The following is a 17,553-nucleotide window of genomic DNA, read 5'->3' as shown; positions in this document are numbered from 1 at the left end:
CTTAATAGTTTTATATTTTTTAAGAAGTCTTCATGAGACCCTGACGCTTGATTGCTTTAAGAATACATTCATACGATTATTTCACCTGAAGACAGGCCGACTTAGTTTTTTTCCACCACTTAAGAATAAATATCAATCGACTTCCTGGATTTTGTCTTTTGTACTTTCATCTATTCTACTCCACTAGAGTGCACTTGTCATTTGAGCCAACAGAAACATGCAGCACTTCCTCCTTCTGCTGTAAACTAAATAGTTTTATTGATGCTAAACGTAAATGCCATAGAAAACAAAGAAGTACAGTCACAGTTTTCTTCCCAGTGAATTACAGTATATACCATCATCATCTTCAACTCAGCAGTCTAACAAATCATATTAAGTACCATTTTCCAGTTTCACAGAAAAGAAAAGGGGAGAAACAATACATTGCAGTAACATGTGAATCAGTTATATTTCCAACTGATTGTTTAAAACGTATATAAAATCATCTAAAGACTCAAAGACAATCTACAAATGTTACATACAAACACTTTACAAAAATCATTAAGATAACAAGTCAATTATAAATTATTCTTTAAACAATTTTAAGGCATCGTAATGAAATTACAGTCTGTTTTAGTGTCTTCATATAAGGGAATGCATAGAAATTGTGCAGCTTCTACAGATGATACAATTCAGACATATTTTGGCCATTATTTTTGCTCTGAAAGTGGAAAATCACTTTCATGTGTGTTACTCAAAAACTCTGACCTTAAAGTTTCAAACAATTAAAGCCTAACAGCTTGTTTTTTTTTTTTTTACCTTTATCAAAACCCTGCTAAGGACACAGTGAATAGAGAATAAAGACTTACTAAGAGGATACTTCTGTACCAGGAGACTTTACAGGAAGTAAACTGTTTCAGACTATCGTCAGGCACAGGAATGACATGTTCATAGCTAAAAAAAAATACAAAAAATATATTGTTGTACATAAACCAAAGGCAAATTTCCTTCAGTGAGAATATTTTGCAGTAGTTAACTGTGTTATTAACTTTCAGAAAAATAGGAATAAAGATTATAGTGTTGCATTGCTCATAGTTTTTTTTAATCACTTGTATGCACTCAGCATTTGGTCCATGTCTTTCAGTCATTTTACAACATTTCTTTGTGTTTGGTGGTGTAGAGATTCAACCATGAGTATTATTGTTTAATTTATGTAGAGTTCAGTCAGTTGAAGAATATTTTCTCAGACGTACATGTAAACTGTCCACACCAAGAACTTACATTATTATCTTTGAATATGCAGTCACAGCCAGACTTTGTAATGTTATGTACTTAAACCAAAATCTTGACCCTAAAATGGTTTGACAGTATTTGTACAAGCATTTCTTCTGTTTTCAATTAATCCTTTTTTACTCTCTTTACTACTCTGCGTGGTAATTTGTTTTTGTATGCTGGAGTATCTTTTGTTTGGTAGTGTACTGCATGCATTCATTGGAGTTCTTCCAACTGTACTGTGTGTGTTGCAATGTGAAGGGAACAGCCCTACAATACTGAGGATGTTTTGTTTCCTTCCATTCAGTCTTGAGTGGAAAATGATTCCCCTACTAACCTCTGCCAGGTCATTTACCTCCCAGGTCATGGTATACCTCACTTATTGTCTTTAGTGCACACCATTATTCATTTTTCCATCCCCTGGCAGTGCTATGTTTCCCCACCCTCATCCCATCTCTGAAGTGCTGCTTTAACAGGAGCTGGTCTGGAGGTTACTCTCAGTGAGAATGGAGGTGATGGTGGAGGGGTCATAAAAGCTGTCATCATCATCTGAGCTGAGGGCAGAATCCAAAACTGGGCGCATTGCTGCCTGGGTTTTCCTCCTGCAACAGATAACCATCATCATACTCATTGTCATTATCAGCTGCTGAAACACAGTTTTCAGTTTGTTTATAAATAAATTCTAATGCCGTCAGGTATTTTAATCTTTATTGTTCACGATTCTGCTCAGCCCCACAGTCATCAAGAATCATACTGAAAGTGGTAGTCACAGTGCTCCCTCTGCTGGTGATGAAAGGGAAAAATATGGATTTTGTTGGTTCTTGTTGGAGCGTATCTGGAATTTAATTTCTCCTGTGGTGCATGAGTAATGTGGTATTCTAGTTTGATGAAATACCTTTTCACACGTGGGTGATTGCTTATACGTGTTACACTCATCACAGTGAGAAATACTGCACCTCGGGGACACTGTGTGAATATCTACCAGCTGTCTGTAATTGTGTGTAACAGCAAAGGAATCTACGATCACTTGTAATAGCGTCATTTACAAGCAGGTTTATTCTTTCTGACATAAGAAGGAGGAGATGACGCCTCGTACTCTATCTCTCACACACACACAGACACCGCTATGATAATCTGGCTGCCAGGAACTGTCTTGCATAATTGTTACCAAAAGCTCACACAGTAACAAATAGGATAAGAAACAAAAATAGAGGAAAAGAAAAGGGAACGCTTACTTGAGCTCAGTTTCTAGAGCTGTGACTCGTGTCTGCAAGGCCTCTTTGAGCTCCATCTGTTCCTCCATGTCTCTTTGGGCCTTTCTCTTCAGTCCATCTATCCTTTCCAACTCTGTCTCTCCTTCATCCACCTGCCTCTTAAGAGCCTTCACTCTCAGAGACAGCTGCAACACAGGACAATGTGTTTGATGTTGTCTCCTGTCTCAGAGTAAAAATAAATACTGACAGGCAGAACATGGTGAATGTGTGTACCTGGTCTCTCTGTTCAACATGTGTTTGTCTCTCCTCATCCAGCACCATGTTAAGTTCTTTCAGTTTCCTCTCCAGACGACGTTGGGACGCTAACATAGAGTTCTTCTCTCTTTATATAAGAAAAAAGGGCATGTCAGGCCTGTAAACACACTAATGACAACAATTGTTTTCGAGAATATGCTTGTTATATTTTATTGTTTATGATCAGACAAATATCACCAACAAAGTCTATTGGCCATGAAACTTGGCCAATAATTAATAGTATCTACCAAATTTCACAGGGATATTTTAGGAAAATGTGATCCAGAACAAAGATCTATTGGAATGCACTATGTTTCATATTGATTTTACAGCAGTATGTTGCACTGTACCTCTCCTCACTCCGTAAGCTGTCTTCAAGCTCTTGGATCTTGCTTTCCAGCTGGGAGACCCCTGCTGAGGAGCGAGACTGGCCCTCCATGTCGGCCACACGACTCCTCAGCTCCTTCAGCTGCAGGGACAGAAAAAAAAAGCTAAATGTTGTATTCTTTAAAATGAAGGTACAAAAGTGTATTTAGGCAGACTGTTGACATCAATTAATGATGAATCATAAACGACACGAAACATGTGTGCATACATGTCTCTCCATGGCGTTCTTATCCAACTCCATGTCCTGTTTGGAGGACCTTTCCTGCATGAGATCAGAGCGGAGCTGATCGATCTGGTCTCTGCTTCTGGCCACTCGTTCTGTTAGCATGTCTACAGTGCTTTTCTCCTCCTCCAGCTCCAACTCCAATCGCTTCAGCTTGTCCTGACGGACACAAATTGAAATAAAATGTAATAGGTGCTCAGAAAGGAGACTTATTCAGTCCCAGTGAGAGACTAGATGGTGGAGTCTGGATGTGTGTGTATTTTTCCCACTTCCTAATCTCTGATTCTGAGAAAGCACACAGCAGATAAGTTTTAGCAAAAGCATCTACAAATGTATTGTGCTGCACTGCTTCTGTTAGTGTCCAACCTGTTCACATTAAGCATATATGCAGACATTGAGCGTATGTGAGGCACTGTTGAAAAGAAAAAACATGCATATTTGTTCTAATTATTATAATCATTATGAACTGGAGAGCATTACATCATGACCTCATCTGCTTGCTTTACCTCATATGCTTCATGATTTGGAAGTAAAAAATAAGCAAGACTGTTTGGAAATGTGTACAGATCCATACTGATAATATACTGAATGCAGAGCAAAGCTATCATGAGACAAAGAAAGCAAAGTTAAAACAGACAGCTGAGAGACCTGTAGTCATGGTTTGTTCTCCAGGAGACGAGCAGATGTATCTTACCTCCAAGATGCGAATCTCCCGGGCTTTCTCATTTAGGCTGTTTTTGCTGGTCTCTACCTCTCCCTCAAGGTGGCGCAGTCTGTTGGTGAGAAGCTCTTTATCCAGCATGTGGTTGTCTCTCTCCTCACACACAAGCAAGAGCTCCTTCTTCTGTCGTGACATCTAGTTAGATCCATGAAAATATTAGAAACAGTCACGCCAGACTGAATGTTCACCATGAGAAAAATATGTGTTTTCCATGTTATATCACACAGATACACGAATACTCTCGGTCAAGCGTGCACAATAAATATTATGAATGAATGTGTCACAACTGTTGGAAAAAATTCAGACCAGACACAGTTTTCATATTAAAAACAAAAAACAGGCCGAGCAAGTGAATAAGCATGTAAACAAACACACACTTCGTCCTCCAGTCTCCTTAGATTTAGATTGCTTCTTTCCAGTTCAGTCTGTGCCTCGTTTCCTTGACGTTGCACCTCCTGCATGTCCTTGCGTGCTTTTTCTCTCTGCTCTTCCAGCTGAACCCTGAGAGCCTGTGTCCCCTCTCTTGAGGATACGGTCAGAGACTCACACTGAGACATGGGAGGAGAGAGGACACACCAGAAAGAAAAAAAAAAGGGTGAATTTATTTGTGCTGGGTGTTTTGTGATGTGCAGTAAGGATGCTCCAGGCTGTGCAGGCTTTCACCATTTACGAAGGTATAAAAGGATCTCTCCTTCTTACCTCTTTTTTCAGTTTCTCCAGAGCTCTCTCCTGCTGTTGCTTGATCTCCTCCAACTGGTTAATGGTCTGTTTAAGTGTCTCCTTTTCTTTTTCTGTGTCCTCCAAACACAGGCTACGCTCACGGTGCTCTTGGCTCAGTTTAGAGGCTTTTCTCTTGGCCTCATCAAGCTCTGATCTCAACCCTCTCACCTCAGTGTGGAGGGCAAGCTCTGCCTCTGAACTCTCTGTGGCGTTGGTCTGCAGCTGAGCCTGAGGAAATCACAGGGGTCGGCCAGTTTTGTATGTCAACAGCTTTCTAACACACTGAGTGTAACACAGTTTATGACAGTGCAGTGTGTGCAAGGATGCAACCTTACCTCCAAACGTGACAATTTCTCTTTGAGACGTGTGTTGGCCTCCTCCTGCTCCTGCTTGGCATCTTCTAATGATTTATGGTCCACCTGAGCTCTGCTCAGATGTGTATTACTGGCCTCCAGTTCCTCCTCAGCCAATGAAAGTTTTTCTTTGAGGTGGTTAGCTTCACTACGTGCCTTGTCAAGCTTCTGCTCTAGCTCTGAGATGATGGTTGGGTCTGGGAGCTATAGGCAGGAAAACAAAGGAAGGACACAGAAGGAAAAAAAAAGATGATGGAGAATACATAATGCACATAAATTAAAGATTTCTATCAAACTATTATCAACTGTTATACACTATATATATACACAAATTCCACCATCCTAATTGAAGTCAGAGTTACCACATACACATCATGTTAAATGCCAATGAAATCCGGATCAGGCTATAGGATGTCGCTCTCAGTGAAATTAAACTCACCCGTTTGTTTTTTTCCTGTGCCTTCGCAAAGTCATCTTTGGACTTCTGCAACTGGCCTTTTAGCCTGTCAATCTCATACTTGAGTTCTGCCTCTTGACTCTGGTGAGATTTTTTCATTGATATGACCTCCATGATCTTTTTATCAAACTCTGTCCTGTGTTTCTCCACCTCAGACTTGGCCTTCTGCAGATCAGCATTGCAACTCTGGAGCTCCTAAACAGAATTATGAACAATATGTTTCAATACAACATTTCCTTGTTTAAACAGGAGATCAGGTAATTTACGTGTTACTTTAGTGATCATGTAGGGCTGAGTTTGTGTTCACTGCACCTGGTTAAGAGTCTGTGTGTGGCTGGGGTCTGGTATCTGTTGTTTCATTGTGCTCACTTTCTCCTGGAGCTCCTTCAGTTCATCCTCAAATTCTTCTTTCTCCAAACGGGCTTGCAGGAGTCTGAAAAATGAGAACACACAGTTTATCTAAACAAACTGTTCCACATAGCATAACTGTTGGATTATATGATCATCGGCCGTTGGATTGGGTGGATTACTCATCACACATTACTCTTGATGGAGTCAACAAGCAAATATGTCATTCATTAGATATTCAAACAGGAAATAAATCAATATTCCCTGTTACTACTTAACAATCAGACATATTGAGAGAAAACATCTATAATATGTTTTGAGCTAAACACAGATATATGAGACCATCCACACCACTTTTCTGTATGTCTTTTGTTCTTGCTTATATTCCTTAACAGTGCACACAATAAAGATGTAAACAGCCAAATGTAAAAATGTCATGTGTTGAAGCTCTGATGTACAGCAACATTTCTGCTCAACCAAAGGACTAAATATAGTCCACATTCACATAGTGGTCCACGTAGGAGAACTTTACACCAGCCATGAATTGAGGCTGCAAGTGTGGATGGCCTTGAAATTACAGCGAGACAGTTGTTAGTACAGCTAGCCATATCTACAGATCTCCATGTCTAAACACAAAACACTTTTCAACTGGTCACTCTCACGGTGTTTCAGGTCTGCTGGTTGTCTCTCTGACAGAGAGAGGGAGAAACAAAGACCGGGTAGAATGAAAGAGAAGAGATGGACACAGATTATTAGTACAGAAGGTGCAAAGAGAAATGTAAATGAAATGTAATGAGGATGACAAAACCCATGTCCAGGTAAGAACTGGAATCCCAAATGCAGGTTAACAATGATGAAAACATGTTGTATGACATGACGTATCATATAACAATATGATGCATTTTAAATGTCTGTAGACTCACTCTTGTTTAGTTGTTCGAAGTTCATCTCTGGTGGCGTGAAACTGCGCCATCCAGTGGCTGCTCTCGTCTCTACAGTCTTCTAGCTGCTGCTGTAGAGTACGAACTGACGCGTTTACACGCAGCCGCTCAGACTCGATCCCTGCATGAGACTAAAATGCAAGACAGAAGAAAGCCAAATTTGTAGCAATAAATACAATTGGATAAAATAAGCACAATCAAAGTTGTAGGGCCTCTGCTCATGAATTCACAATCCAGTCATCTTTGGTATTGTGGCCTATTTCTCATGATGTCATCTTATCAGCAAAACCCCAGTTTCCCCCATTTCTAGTTAGCTATGTAATGTATGCACCGATATCCTATTCAGCTGTGCTGTAGAATTACACTGTTGTCAAAAAACTATTAAAACATGTCAATGAGCCACACTGCTGCACTGGTCCCATGTTCCTTCATCCCTGAAGACAGTAGCTATCTTAGCTTGTTTTCGGAAATCTTCCTCCGAAGAGTAAACACAGCAATGAGATAGTATCCCACCAATGTGAATGCACTGAAACGTGGTTCCTTTTTACAGAGCTCTGCTAGCAAAGGAATATATTTGTTGACAATTAGAAAAATACAGAAAATCGCCACAAAAAGCCACATCCTTAAAATCATTATGCTACTCTGTATTAAAAGGAGTTGAACTTATAATTTTTTATCAAAGACACTGAAAATTATTTAATCTTTATTATTTAAACTTTTCATAATATGCTATATATATATATATATACAGTATGTATACAAATTGTATTGCAATGAGATGCTCTACAAACTGAATTTTTTGTAAATCACTCTAAACAGCCAGCTAAACAGACAGCTAAAAGCCAAAATACAAATACTTTTCACTGCAAAGGTCAAAACTAGCTAGCATGAAGAGGTGGTTTGTGTGGAGCAGGTACATAGATCTGCTTAAAGGTTCTGTTGTTGAGGAACTGGTTTGCCTACTCTGCCTCCACATTAAAACCAACTCAGGTGTACGTGATGCTCAGCAAGCTAGTGCAAGTGTGCGTGTGTGTGTGTGTGTGTGTGTGTGTGTCTGTGTACCTGAGACACCTGCTCCATGCTGCTCCGGAGCTTCTCCATGTCAGCACTGTACTGCTCTCGGAGGACCTCCATCTCTTTGTCGTGTGTGGCCACCTCCTCCTTCAGAGCTCCTTTTAGAGCTGTTAGCTCCCTCTCTCTCTGTCTTAACGTATCCTCCAGCCTCTGTTTCATTTGGCAGAGCTCCATCACCTGTGCCTGGCAAGACATCAGGTCCTGCAAACATATACAGTATTAACCTTAACATGATTCTCCACAACTCTTAGACTGCCATTTGGTGTTTACACAAACCCTGTATCACTTTTCTAAAGGGAAATTTAGAAGATAACGCTGCTTGTACCTTTTCATTTTATCAGCCTGTAATTATGATTCCACACTGTAAAAATCACAATCTCAAGAAGCAATTTTTGAATAATCTAATGGTGGGTTGAGATAATTTATCTCTCTATGCGTCCCTGTGTGTTTCTGTTTTACCGTTTTGTTGCCGTTATCTCTTTTTAGCTCATCCTGAAGCTCAGCCAGATGGTCCTCCATCTCTCTGACCCGGGACTCTGCATTCTCTCTATCCATACGCAGCTGAGTAAGCCTGTGAGGAAAAAAGGACATATAGACTAATGAATGATTCTTCGAATTCAAGTTACTATGGCGTATTTGTTTGGCCTTGTGAATGAGTAACTGTTTGTTTAGTGAAACTGTGGGAGGATATAATTGAAAACAAAGTGAGTTTTGTCCCCCCCATGGTACCATGGCCCCTTCCTGATTTCCTTTCACTGTGTGAGTGTGTATGTTGCCCTCACTCTGATTGTGTTTCATTTAATTCCTTCTTCTTCCTATCCAGCATCTCCTGGAGTTGCAGATTCTCATCCAGACAGGACTCCAGCTCGGCTTTTAGAGCAGGATCTGAATTGCTACCAGAACCCTGCAACACAAGCAGACATGATGAATAAATGAGAGCGTTGAAATGTGAGACATTAGGAAGCTCTGGTGGCATAAACAATGAGCTTTTAGGAAATGGTAAAGCAGCCTTGCATTTGCCCACCGATCAATATGCATAAGGGATTAAGTTCTTAAGAGCTATTAAAGATTAAGACCTGCCCAACTTCTTTAAACCAGCATATAATGAGTCATTATTGAAGTTAGATTATTGTGTGTGTGCACCTCTGACCAGGCTAGAGGGCTTTAAGGATTAATCTGAGGATTAATCTGAAGCACACTCCAAGGAAGGCCCAGCCCTCCTGGTTAGATAACATAAAAAGACATAAAAACTCTGAGGACAGTATCCTCTCTTACAACCAACAGCTATTTTCTTTCACTTGATAGTTGCTTCAAGAAGACGTGGATAAGTGTTTATGTGCGATACTGAATGTGCTCCGTGTAATTAGAGCTAAGTGTAAGTGGCAGGTTACTCTCTGAATGTTAACATCCTCTTGTGGCATCCAGTTCCAATTAGCCAACTGAATTTAGAGGCTTGGTGGATCAACAAAAGCCCCAAAACATCACATCATAGTCTGAGCATGTATTATTATGTTATATTTTGACAACATATTGGAATAAGCAAGTACAGTGTAATGCTATTTATATATATTATTATATAAAAAATATATATCCACAAGAGAAAAGTACACGAAATGTCAGCACTGCTAATAAACTCATATGTATTCTAAGAGTTATCTTTCAACCACCCTCCATCTTTGCTCCACTTACTCTCCTTTCCTCTTGCAGAGCAGTCTGTAGTCCAGCCACCTTTCTCTCAAGTTCCCTCTTTTCTCTCATCCAGTCCCCAGGGCTTTCATTGGGCTGGTAAAGATAGGAGTGTAAGATCATGTGTCTTTATCAGCTGTGCAGAACAGTAGAAGAACAAACCATCTACAGATTTAGAGATTTTCAAAATAAAGACAAACCTTTAGGTTCTGAATCCTCTGAAAGATGACCTTAACTTTGTGCCTGATGACAACATCGCTGTCGTTGGTCCTGAGGGAAAGTTAAAAAGGTCATCACAGCTAAACTACAGTTAATGTGCTGTAATAATGTTTTGGCATTTCAATACTGCTGTTGAAAAAAACAATTGTTTATGCTAAACCATTAACAGAAGGACAGTGTAGAGGTCCATACCCTTCTTTCAGGATGTTGTATATCGTCTGTAAGAGCTGCTCCTCCTCGCTGCTCATCTCTGCACTCTGAACCTGGTCCAGCAAAAGGTCAGGGGTCACCTTAAGACATAGATCAGAAAACTACTCTTGCTACATGCACTGTGATGTTTGGAGCTTACTGAAAAATATTCCAGATTTTATTTTTACTTGTGCCTCAGTCAAACTGACCTTCGGTGTATCCATAGCAGCATGTGTCCACTGATTAGGGGAGGCTCCAGGAACTTGGGTGAAAGCACTCTGGCTACGTCCCAGGCTGCTGTGAGTTGAGGACGGAGGTGAGGTGAAGTGGGGGTTGAGGCGAGGAGATCCAGCTCTGGGATCCTGCTGTGGAGGAGAGACCACTCTCTGCTGACCTCCAGTATAACCATCAAACCTGCTTTCTGGTCTGTTGCCAGCAGTCTGTCTGTGAGCAGAGTGAAGCTCATTTGTTTGTTGAGGAGGGTTACGGTAGGACTGACTGCCCCTCACTGACCCATTGTATGAACCATCCCAGATATTCCTCTCCGTGTCCCCCTCTCTGACACCAACACGCTGAGCTGGCTCTCTTTCTCCCCTCACTCCTATTCCTCCGTCCAGATTCCCATAGCTACCAGACTTCCCATCCCCTGGTGGCCTAGACAGCTGAAAATCCTCATCGCCTGCCCCTCCTTCTCCTTCCTTGTCCAGCAGTGATCCATGGGACTGAGCCCGGCGTAGCACCCCTCCCTGCCCTCCTCCTCTCCCTTCATCTGACCCCTGTGTTCCTGGCTGAGCCTTCTCTCTCCTCCGGGGAAGGCTACTGTGGCCAGAGGAGTACTGGGTCTTGAGTTGGACCCCATATGAGTCTCCCTTCTGTCCATCTTTAAGGACCACATAGGGCTGGCCATCAATACCCTGCACTCTGACCGCCACACCATATTTGGAGCTGGTTTGAGTTTTGGGCTTTGGCTGGGACCCAGACCACTGGCTGCTGTTGTCACGGAGGTCATTGATGAAGCGGATCTGGACACCCTGGTCCACTGGGGTCTTCCGACCTGATGATAGTGCGCTCATGCTGCAAACACAGAGAGAGCAGGGTAAATAAAAGAGTAGGACAGCAAGGATGGAAAGAGGACAGATAAAAATAAGTAGAGCTGGAACAAACCAAAAAAACATTTTAGGCTGTTTAAGTTTCTCTGATGACACTTTTTAGCTTCTGTAGTCGTCTATGATAGTAACTGAATATCTTTCCTTTGTGGACTGTTGGTTAGGACAAAATTAGAATTTTTAGGTTTGGGAAACAGTGATTTACATTTTTCAATATTTTCTGAAATTTTAAATGGTTTAATTGAGAAAATGTTAGACATTTTAAAAATTATAAAAATAAAAATAGATTCAAATAATAGATTAATTGATCATGAAAATAATCAATGAAATCCTAAAAAGAAGCAAACTATTGCCTGCTTTGCTTCATGTTAACTTTTGTCTAGCAGTCTACAACCCAAAATGTTAACTATATAATCCCAGTTGTCTCATTGCACTCATTACATTTATTTGGCAGATCATTTTGTCTACAGCAACTTATTTTCCCCACAAATACAAACAGTATTGGGTTCAGAGTTATGCTCAAGGACACTACAACATGTGGACCACCAACCCTACAATTAACCTACCTGCTTTACTACCTGAGCTAGAGCCGTGCCTTAAAAGGTCTGGCCTGGCATAACAACATGACACAACACAACAAAAAAATTCTGCACGGTTTCGGGTCATATTTGCCCCCAATCAATAAAAATTACAGAGAAAATGAAAGATGAAATTAATAGTCAGAAGCATTGAAACCTATTTTCTCTTAATATAATCCCCCAAATTAAGAAATCAAGCAAACAATACCTAGAGACTTGTCAGCAAGCAACCCTGAGATGTAAAAAGACTTGGTTGGATAAAAGTAGCCGCTAAACACGGGCACACAGATTTATACACACAGTAACACTTAGTTTCGGCTCTTGACTGCTTCTGCGGACTTTGGCCTCACTGCGCTCCATTAGTCATTAACCTGAAAGCACACACCCACATATCACTTTCCCCTTGTGACGACCAACTGAGCCTTTCTCAACTTTTGGAAAGTTCCCAGAAAGATACCAAGCCCATTTTGCCCCCTCAACAAAAACTTTGACAGCTTGAATACAGGCATAGTTACCATAGAAACCACTCAAAACCTTTTCATTCTGTCATTTCTCGACTCCCTCTTACTCCCCTTTGCTATTCTCTGACAGCCTCTGATAAGTAATACTGAAACTGTTTCTCTTCAACTGCAGCTGATTACACCTGCAGTATGTGAAGCTTTTAGCTAAAAGTCTGTTTTATTCATTTGTGCCGGTTATATAAAGTACTAAACATTCCTGGTCTTACATCGACCGACTGATCACGCTGCGTGTTAGGTCAATTTGTAAGATCACATTCCCAAGTCATAACACAAATAGTATGGTTCATTACACCGACTCAGACTCACATAACTATTACAACACTCCCTCCTGACTTCTTTGCTCCTGCACCTCACACTTCCTCTCCATGGCTTTCCAAGGTGAGAGACAGACAGAAAGGGTGAAGTGTGGGGGAGAGAGAGAGAGAGAGAGAGAGAGAGAGAGAGAGATAGAGGGAGAGAGAGAGAGAGAGAGAGAGAGAGAAAAGAAAAAACACACCCAGTTTCTCTTATCAGCAGCTTGTGTGATAAACTCCAAAGTCAAGCTGTTTCTGTTTGCAACCCTCCTCCTCCTCTGACACACAAAGGCCTGACTAAAAAGTAACCATCAAACAGATAACACTCATACATTACTGAAAGCTTACACCCACATTTTTATATTTCCATGTAGATCATGGAAGCTGTGCAGCACATCCAAAAACAAACAGCAGAATAAAATACAGTCAAGCAAAGTGAGCCAAGAGTGAAAATATTGTGCTGCCTCGTTGTGCAAGTGAGCGCCAACACATACAATAAATTCAGGGCGAGAGCACATGAAGATAAACGTCTGGTTTGGCAGCGAACGGGGCGACTCGACGTGAATGACCTTTGAGGATATCTGAGTGTTCGTGGCATGTGTACGTAGCGTGCAGACAGACCTGCTCATCAGACATGCACAGTTAGTCGATGCTTTTCCACCCTTTGGGAACCACAGAGGAAGCACTGTGTCACGACGCATCTGTGCAGTTGAGCGTGAGGTCTGCAGCCCACCATCTTCACACCAAGGTCAAGCAAACACGTAAAGCACTCACAAATGGGCCACAGACACGCCAGCAGGAGATGTCGTCCGCTGGTTTAATCTGTAGAGTCTGATATGAAGTGTTATTACTATAGTTAGGTAGTAATGACACACTCTCTCTCTTTCTCTCTCTCTCCATGTATCTGTTCATCTATGTGATTTTAGTGCCATTAAATGACATCACTAAGGAGGGAAGCAGTTCCAGCTCAAAGAGGGACAGTGGGTGAGGGGGAACCCATCCTATTGTCCAGCTGATGTGGGGCGGAAAAATGAGGGCAGTAATTCTGAGAATGCCAAAACTACCCCCCCACCCCCCCCCCCCCCCCCCCGCTCTTTCCTTCCCTCCCGATAATTACAACAGTTTGTTTCATTACTGACCTTTTTTGTACCCCCACCCCACCGACCCCCTTTTTAAAGGTTACTCTCCAAAGCTCATCCTCACCTCTCTAAAATAAACATCCTTTTCCAGGTTGAATGTAGGTTATCAAACAGGTTCTTCTTTAATCTGTGTAATTCTATAGTACCTGTGATCATTAGCACCTCTCATCTAATGTTATTGCTTTGTTTGGAAGTAGAGCCCAAACGATATATCGGACAACTGATATCATCAGCTGATATTGACCTATCACAGCTATAGCGGTACTGGCGAATATGTTGTCCGATATGTGCCAATATTCTTTTTTAAGTTATATAAGCAGCATTTTATATATACTTTTTTTTAAATTCATGTCATTATTATAATTATTGAATTCACAGTGAAGATTACTGCTTCAGTGTTTGATAACCACATTTGAGGAATCATTGCTAAAATGTGTGTTTATGTAAATATTCTGTACATGTAACATTATCAGTCAATATATTGATATCAGCACTTTTGTGCTCCCTAACATCGGCATCAGCCCCTAAAACCCAGTATCAATTGGACCCTATTTGGAATGAAACACTTTTATTCTGTAGAGCTGAAATGATAAGTGATTAATCTGCTAGTCAATCCACAGAAGATTGACTCGAAACTGTTGCTGTAATCAATCATTGTTGAACATTTTCAAGTTCCATTTTGAGACATTGCTTTTCATTTATCTTATTTAACAGTAAACTGATTATCTTTGGGTTTGGAATTGTTATTCTTCACTAGTCTCTGATATTCTGCAGACCAAACAGTTTTTAAGTGAGAATTGGAAGATTACTCAATTGACGATGAAAATAATTGTTATTACAGCCCTACTGTTCCTTTATAAGGCTACAGGCTCATAAGAAAAGGCCCAGACTTGTATGATTAATAGGAAATGACTTTAACCACAGACCAACTTTTAAAGGCTTGCTTGTTGAGCTACTGTAAGAGTGAAGCTCTGCCTTTTAGATTGTGTTGCCAGTTTTGTTCGTAAGTACGGTCGAGCTGACGGGTCCTTTGCCTCTGGCCTCAAATTGAATTCTCGCACGGTAAATCAAATTGGAGCTGCTTCCACTGTTAAGATTCAAGATGGAATGGAAAATATAATTAGGAGATTAGAGCGGGTCTGGAGAGATATGAGACAACAATAATGTGTTGAGTCATGAAAGTGCCACCCCTGACTCACTGAGTCAGCATCGTTCATGTGATCAGATCATCTGTGTGGGCCGCCTGAAAACTGATGCAGCTTCAAACGACAGCAAAGAATGAAGGTTATTTGAGTCTAAATTAATGTTGGAGAGTAAAAACAGTGTTGGAAGACAGCTGTCCTCAGGCTGGACATGCAAAGTTTCATTAGTGTAGCTAAATATGCAAATGTAGCCGTTAACAACACCAAACAGTATGTAATGTTTGAAAACTGACTTTATCTCATTCTTTTTTTTTTTAACTAATCCATAATTTAGATTAGATTAAATGACTATTTCCAATGCTGATATCTTCAAACTGCATCTGCCTAGGAAAACCATGAAACGTGGTCGAAAGCTCTGGAGAAGAACTCATAGTGGACTTTGATTCAAGTTTGTTTTTTTGCTTAACTGCTGCTTACAAAAGAATTAATGTTCATGCTCAAATGTAATTTACAATGATATAAAAAAAGGGAAAAGTAGCAAGTTATCGTTTCAGAATAGCTGGAATTCCTGCTTGATAAATGACTTTAAATTGTTAATCAATTATTAAAATTCTGACTTCAAATGATGACTAACTCTTCCAGCAACTTTACAACGTCCTATAAATCCAACACCGACTTGTCATCATTACATTCTTGACATAAAACCAAGCCCTCGTCTTCTCTCTCTTGTCACTGCCCAAACAAACAGCCATTTATTCCTCTTTTCAGGTCCAAATTGGTTCATTGGCATAACAAAGAGAGGCTTCAGTGTTACAAAATTACACAAATTACACCATATTAGGAGCACATAAATGCGCCCCTCCCTTTTCCCACATTCCAGACACTTGTTTAACTCTGCCGTCCTCACTTTCATGGGCTGAGTGTTTGTTAGTGTGTGTGTGTGTGTGTGTGTGTGTGTAAGTGTATTTGTGTTTGTGTGTGTGAGAGAAAGAGAGAGACAAAGAGATTTATGGGATTTTATCTGCACACTTGAGTACAACTTCTGCTTGTATCTGTAACCATTGGACTAACTTTTATTACTCTATCCAGAAACTGTTTCAAAACTGAAACTGTGTCATCATGGTGGGTCAGTGTTATAATTACTGATCATCACAACACTTCGAAAACTATAATGCTGCACTTCTTTTTTGCTTGGTCATCATTTTCATCTAACTTAAGTGTGGTCTTGAGGAATACCTTTGCACTGAAGACCAGTTTCAGTACATGTCAGGCTGTTTCATCAATATGTTGCCTAGATTCAAAAGGTCTTAAAGGATTTTAAACATGGTAACATTAAGCCTGTGAATCCTCTCAGAGGTCTTTGTTTCTTAGTGCCCAGTTTTTACATAGACAAATCCCCCTGATAGTTCAGGTGTGCAGAGATTCAGATAATACTCGTTTGATCTCATGGTTTAATGTTTGTATATAAATCATTCCTGATTTCAGGTTTGAATTCCCTTGGCATTAAACTAGTCTTGTAAGAATCGTGTGGTCACCTTTATAACTTCAACAGCAGCATTTGCAGATATGTCTTACATTAGAGTTAACGTCACAATAATAAGCAGATTCAGAAGTTGTCCTGAAGAAACGATGGCTACGAGCACTAACTTTAGCTAACTATCAGTCTACACTAACACACAGAAAAGCCTCCTAAGGGCACAATACTGAAAGAAAAGATTAGAAAACCAACTTGAACACAAAAGGAAGAGTCACATAGCATCATAAAACCTGCAACAAAGAGCACAGTTAAGTGTCTGACAGGTCGTGTGTGTGTAGTTTAGCTGCCTGGCTATAAAATCATACGTTTAAGTTACCTCTTTCGTTTAAACTTACTTCACTTGCTCCTCTTCGTCACTTCGCCTCCCCCTGTGTTGATAACAATTTAAAATATATTCTCAGGACATCCAAATCTATCAAAGTCCAAGTCAAATAACACCCAACGCAAATGAACACAGCAACAAGTTCATTATGCGGCGACTGCAACCTGTTACCTTTGTCGGGGATGTAACCGTCCCGCCCAGCCCCACCGCAGGGAGCGCTGTGATTGGTCCAACGCGTCGGCGTAGGCGGGACCATATATATTTACTAGGCTTATTATTGGTTTAATCTTTGTGTCAATCATTCCCTCTGTTGAGCAACATTATGACCTTAAATCAGGGTGAAAAATAGGAAGCCCGTGTTTTCAGTTCATCTGAAATAAACATGAAACCACCGGGAAGACCTGATAAACAAACAGGACCAGTGATGGACTAAGATTAATACTGACAGATGACCCTATGTATTTATTTATTCAAATTACCAGTAGATGGCGCAATTAACACAAATCTGTGAAACTCGGATGAGCATGGCCTCCATTGATAATTGACTACAGATTGTTAGTAGTGCAGTGTCTGTAAGATTTTGCTCAGGAGGAGGGTTTTCCCCCCTCATTTTTAAAATATATAAAATGTTACTGTATGCGTATATTGCTGTTTTAAATACTTTGAAATCTTAAAAAAAAAATGTTTTAATATTTTGTAATTAAATCATGTTGTGGAGCACACATGGGCTTCAATGGTGTCACAGTACCAGTCAATCCCATGCACACCTTTTTTTACTTTTTTCATAAAATATCTTTATTTTATATTCCAAAATCTACATGAACTAATGAATACATTT

At 40.4% G+C, this 17,553-nt stretch overlaps 1 protein-coding gene across 2 annotated transcripts; it reads right to left on the bottom strand.

Moving 5' to 3' along the window:
• Positions 1 to 500: 500 nt before the first annotated feature.
• On the bottom strand, positions 501 to 12,025 carry LOC128367016 (cingulin). 2 transcript variants are annotated; one of them, XM_053327799.1, is made up of 20 exons: positions 11,970 to 12,025; positions 10,266 to 11,151; positions 10,081 to 10,178; positions 9,870 to 9,939; positions 9,673 to 9,765; positions 8,766 to 8,887; positions 8,443 to 8,554; positions 7,972 to 8,166; positions 6,892 to 7,040; positions 5,933 to 6,053; positions 5,603 to 5,815; positions 5,146 to 5,367; positions 4,790 to 5,038; positions 4,468 to 4,638; positions 4,064 to 4,225; positions 3,355 to 3,528; positions 3,110 to 3,228; positions 2,739 to 2,847; positions 2,487 to 2,650; positions 501 to 1,853 (listed from the first exon to the last, which is right to left on the bottom strand). In XM_053327799.1, exons 2-20 carry the CDS (start codon positions 11,148 to 11,150, stop codon positions 1,721 to 1,723), a joined length of 3,561 nt encoding a protein of 1,186 aa, XP_053183774.1. In that variant the 5' UTR covers position 11,151; positions 11,970 to 12,025; the 3' UTR covers positions 501 to 1,720. The 2 variants fall into 2 exon arrangements, with proteins under 2 accessions (XP_053183774.1, XP_053183775.1); XM_053327800.1 differs by having other exon boundaries at positions 7,972 to 8,184; positions 10,287 to 11,151.
• Between the last annotated feature and the right edge of the window lie 5,528 nt (positions 12,026 to 17,553).

Source organism: Scomber japonicus, chromosome 10 (assembly GCF_027409825.1).
Source record: "Scomber japonicus isolate fScoJap1 chromosome 10, fScoJap1.pri, whole genome shotgun sequence".
In the NCBI taxonomy this organism is placed as follows: domain Eukaryota; kingdom Metazoa; phylum Chordata; class Actinopteri; order Scombriformes; family Scombridae; genus Scomber; species Scomber japonicus.
This window is presented reverse-complemented; position numbering and strand designations above follow the sequence as displayed.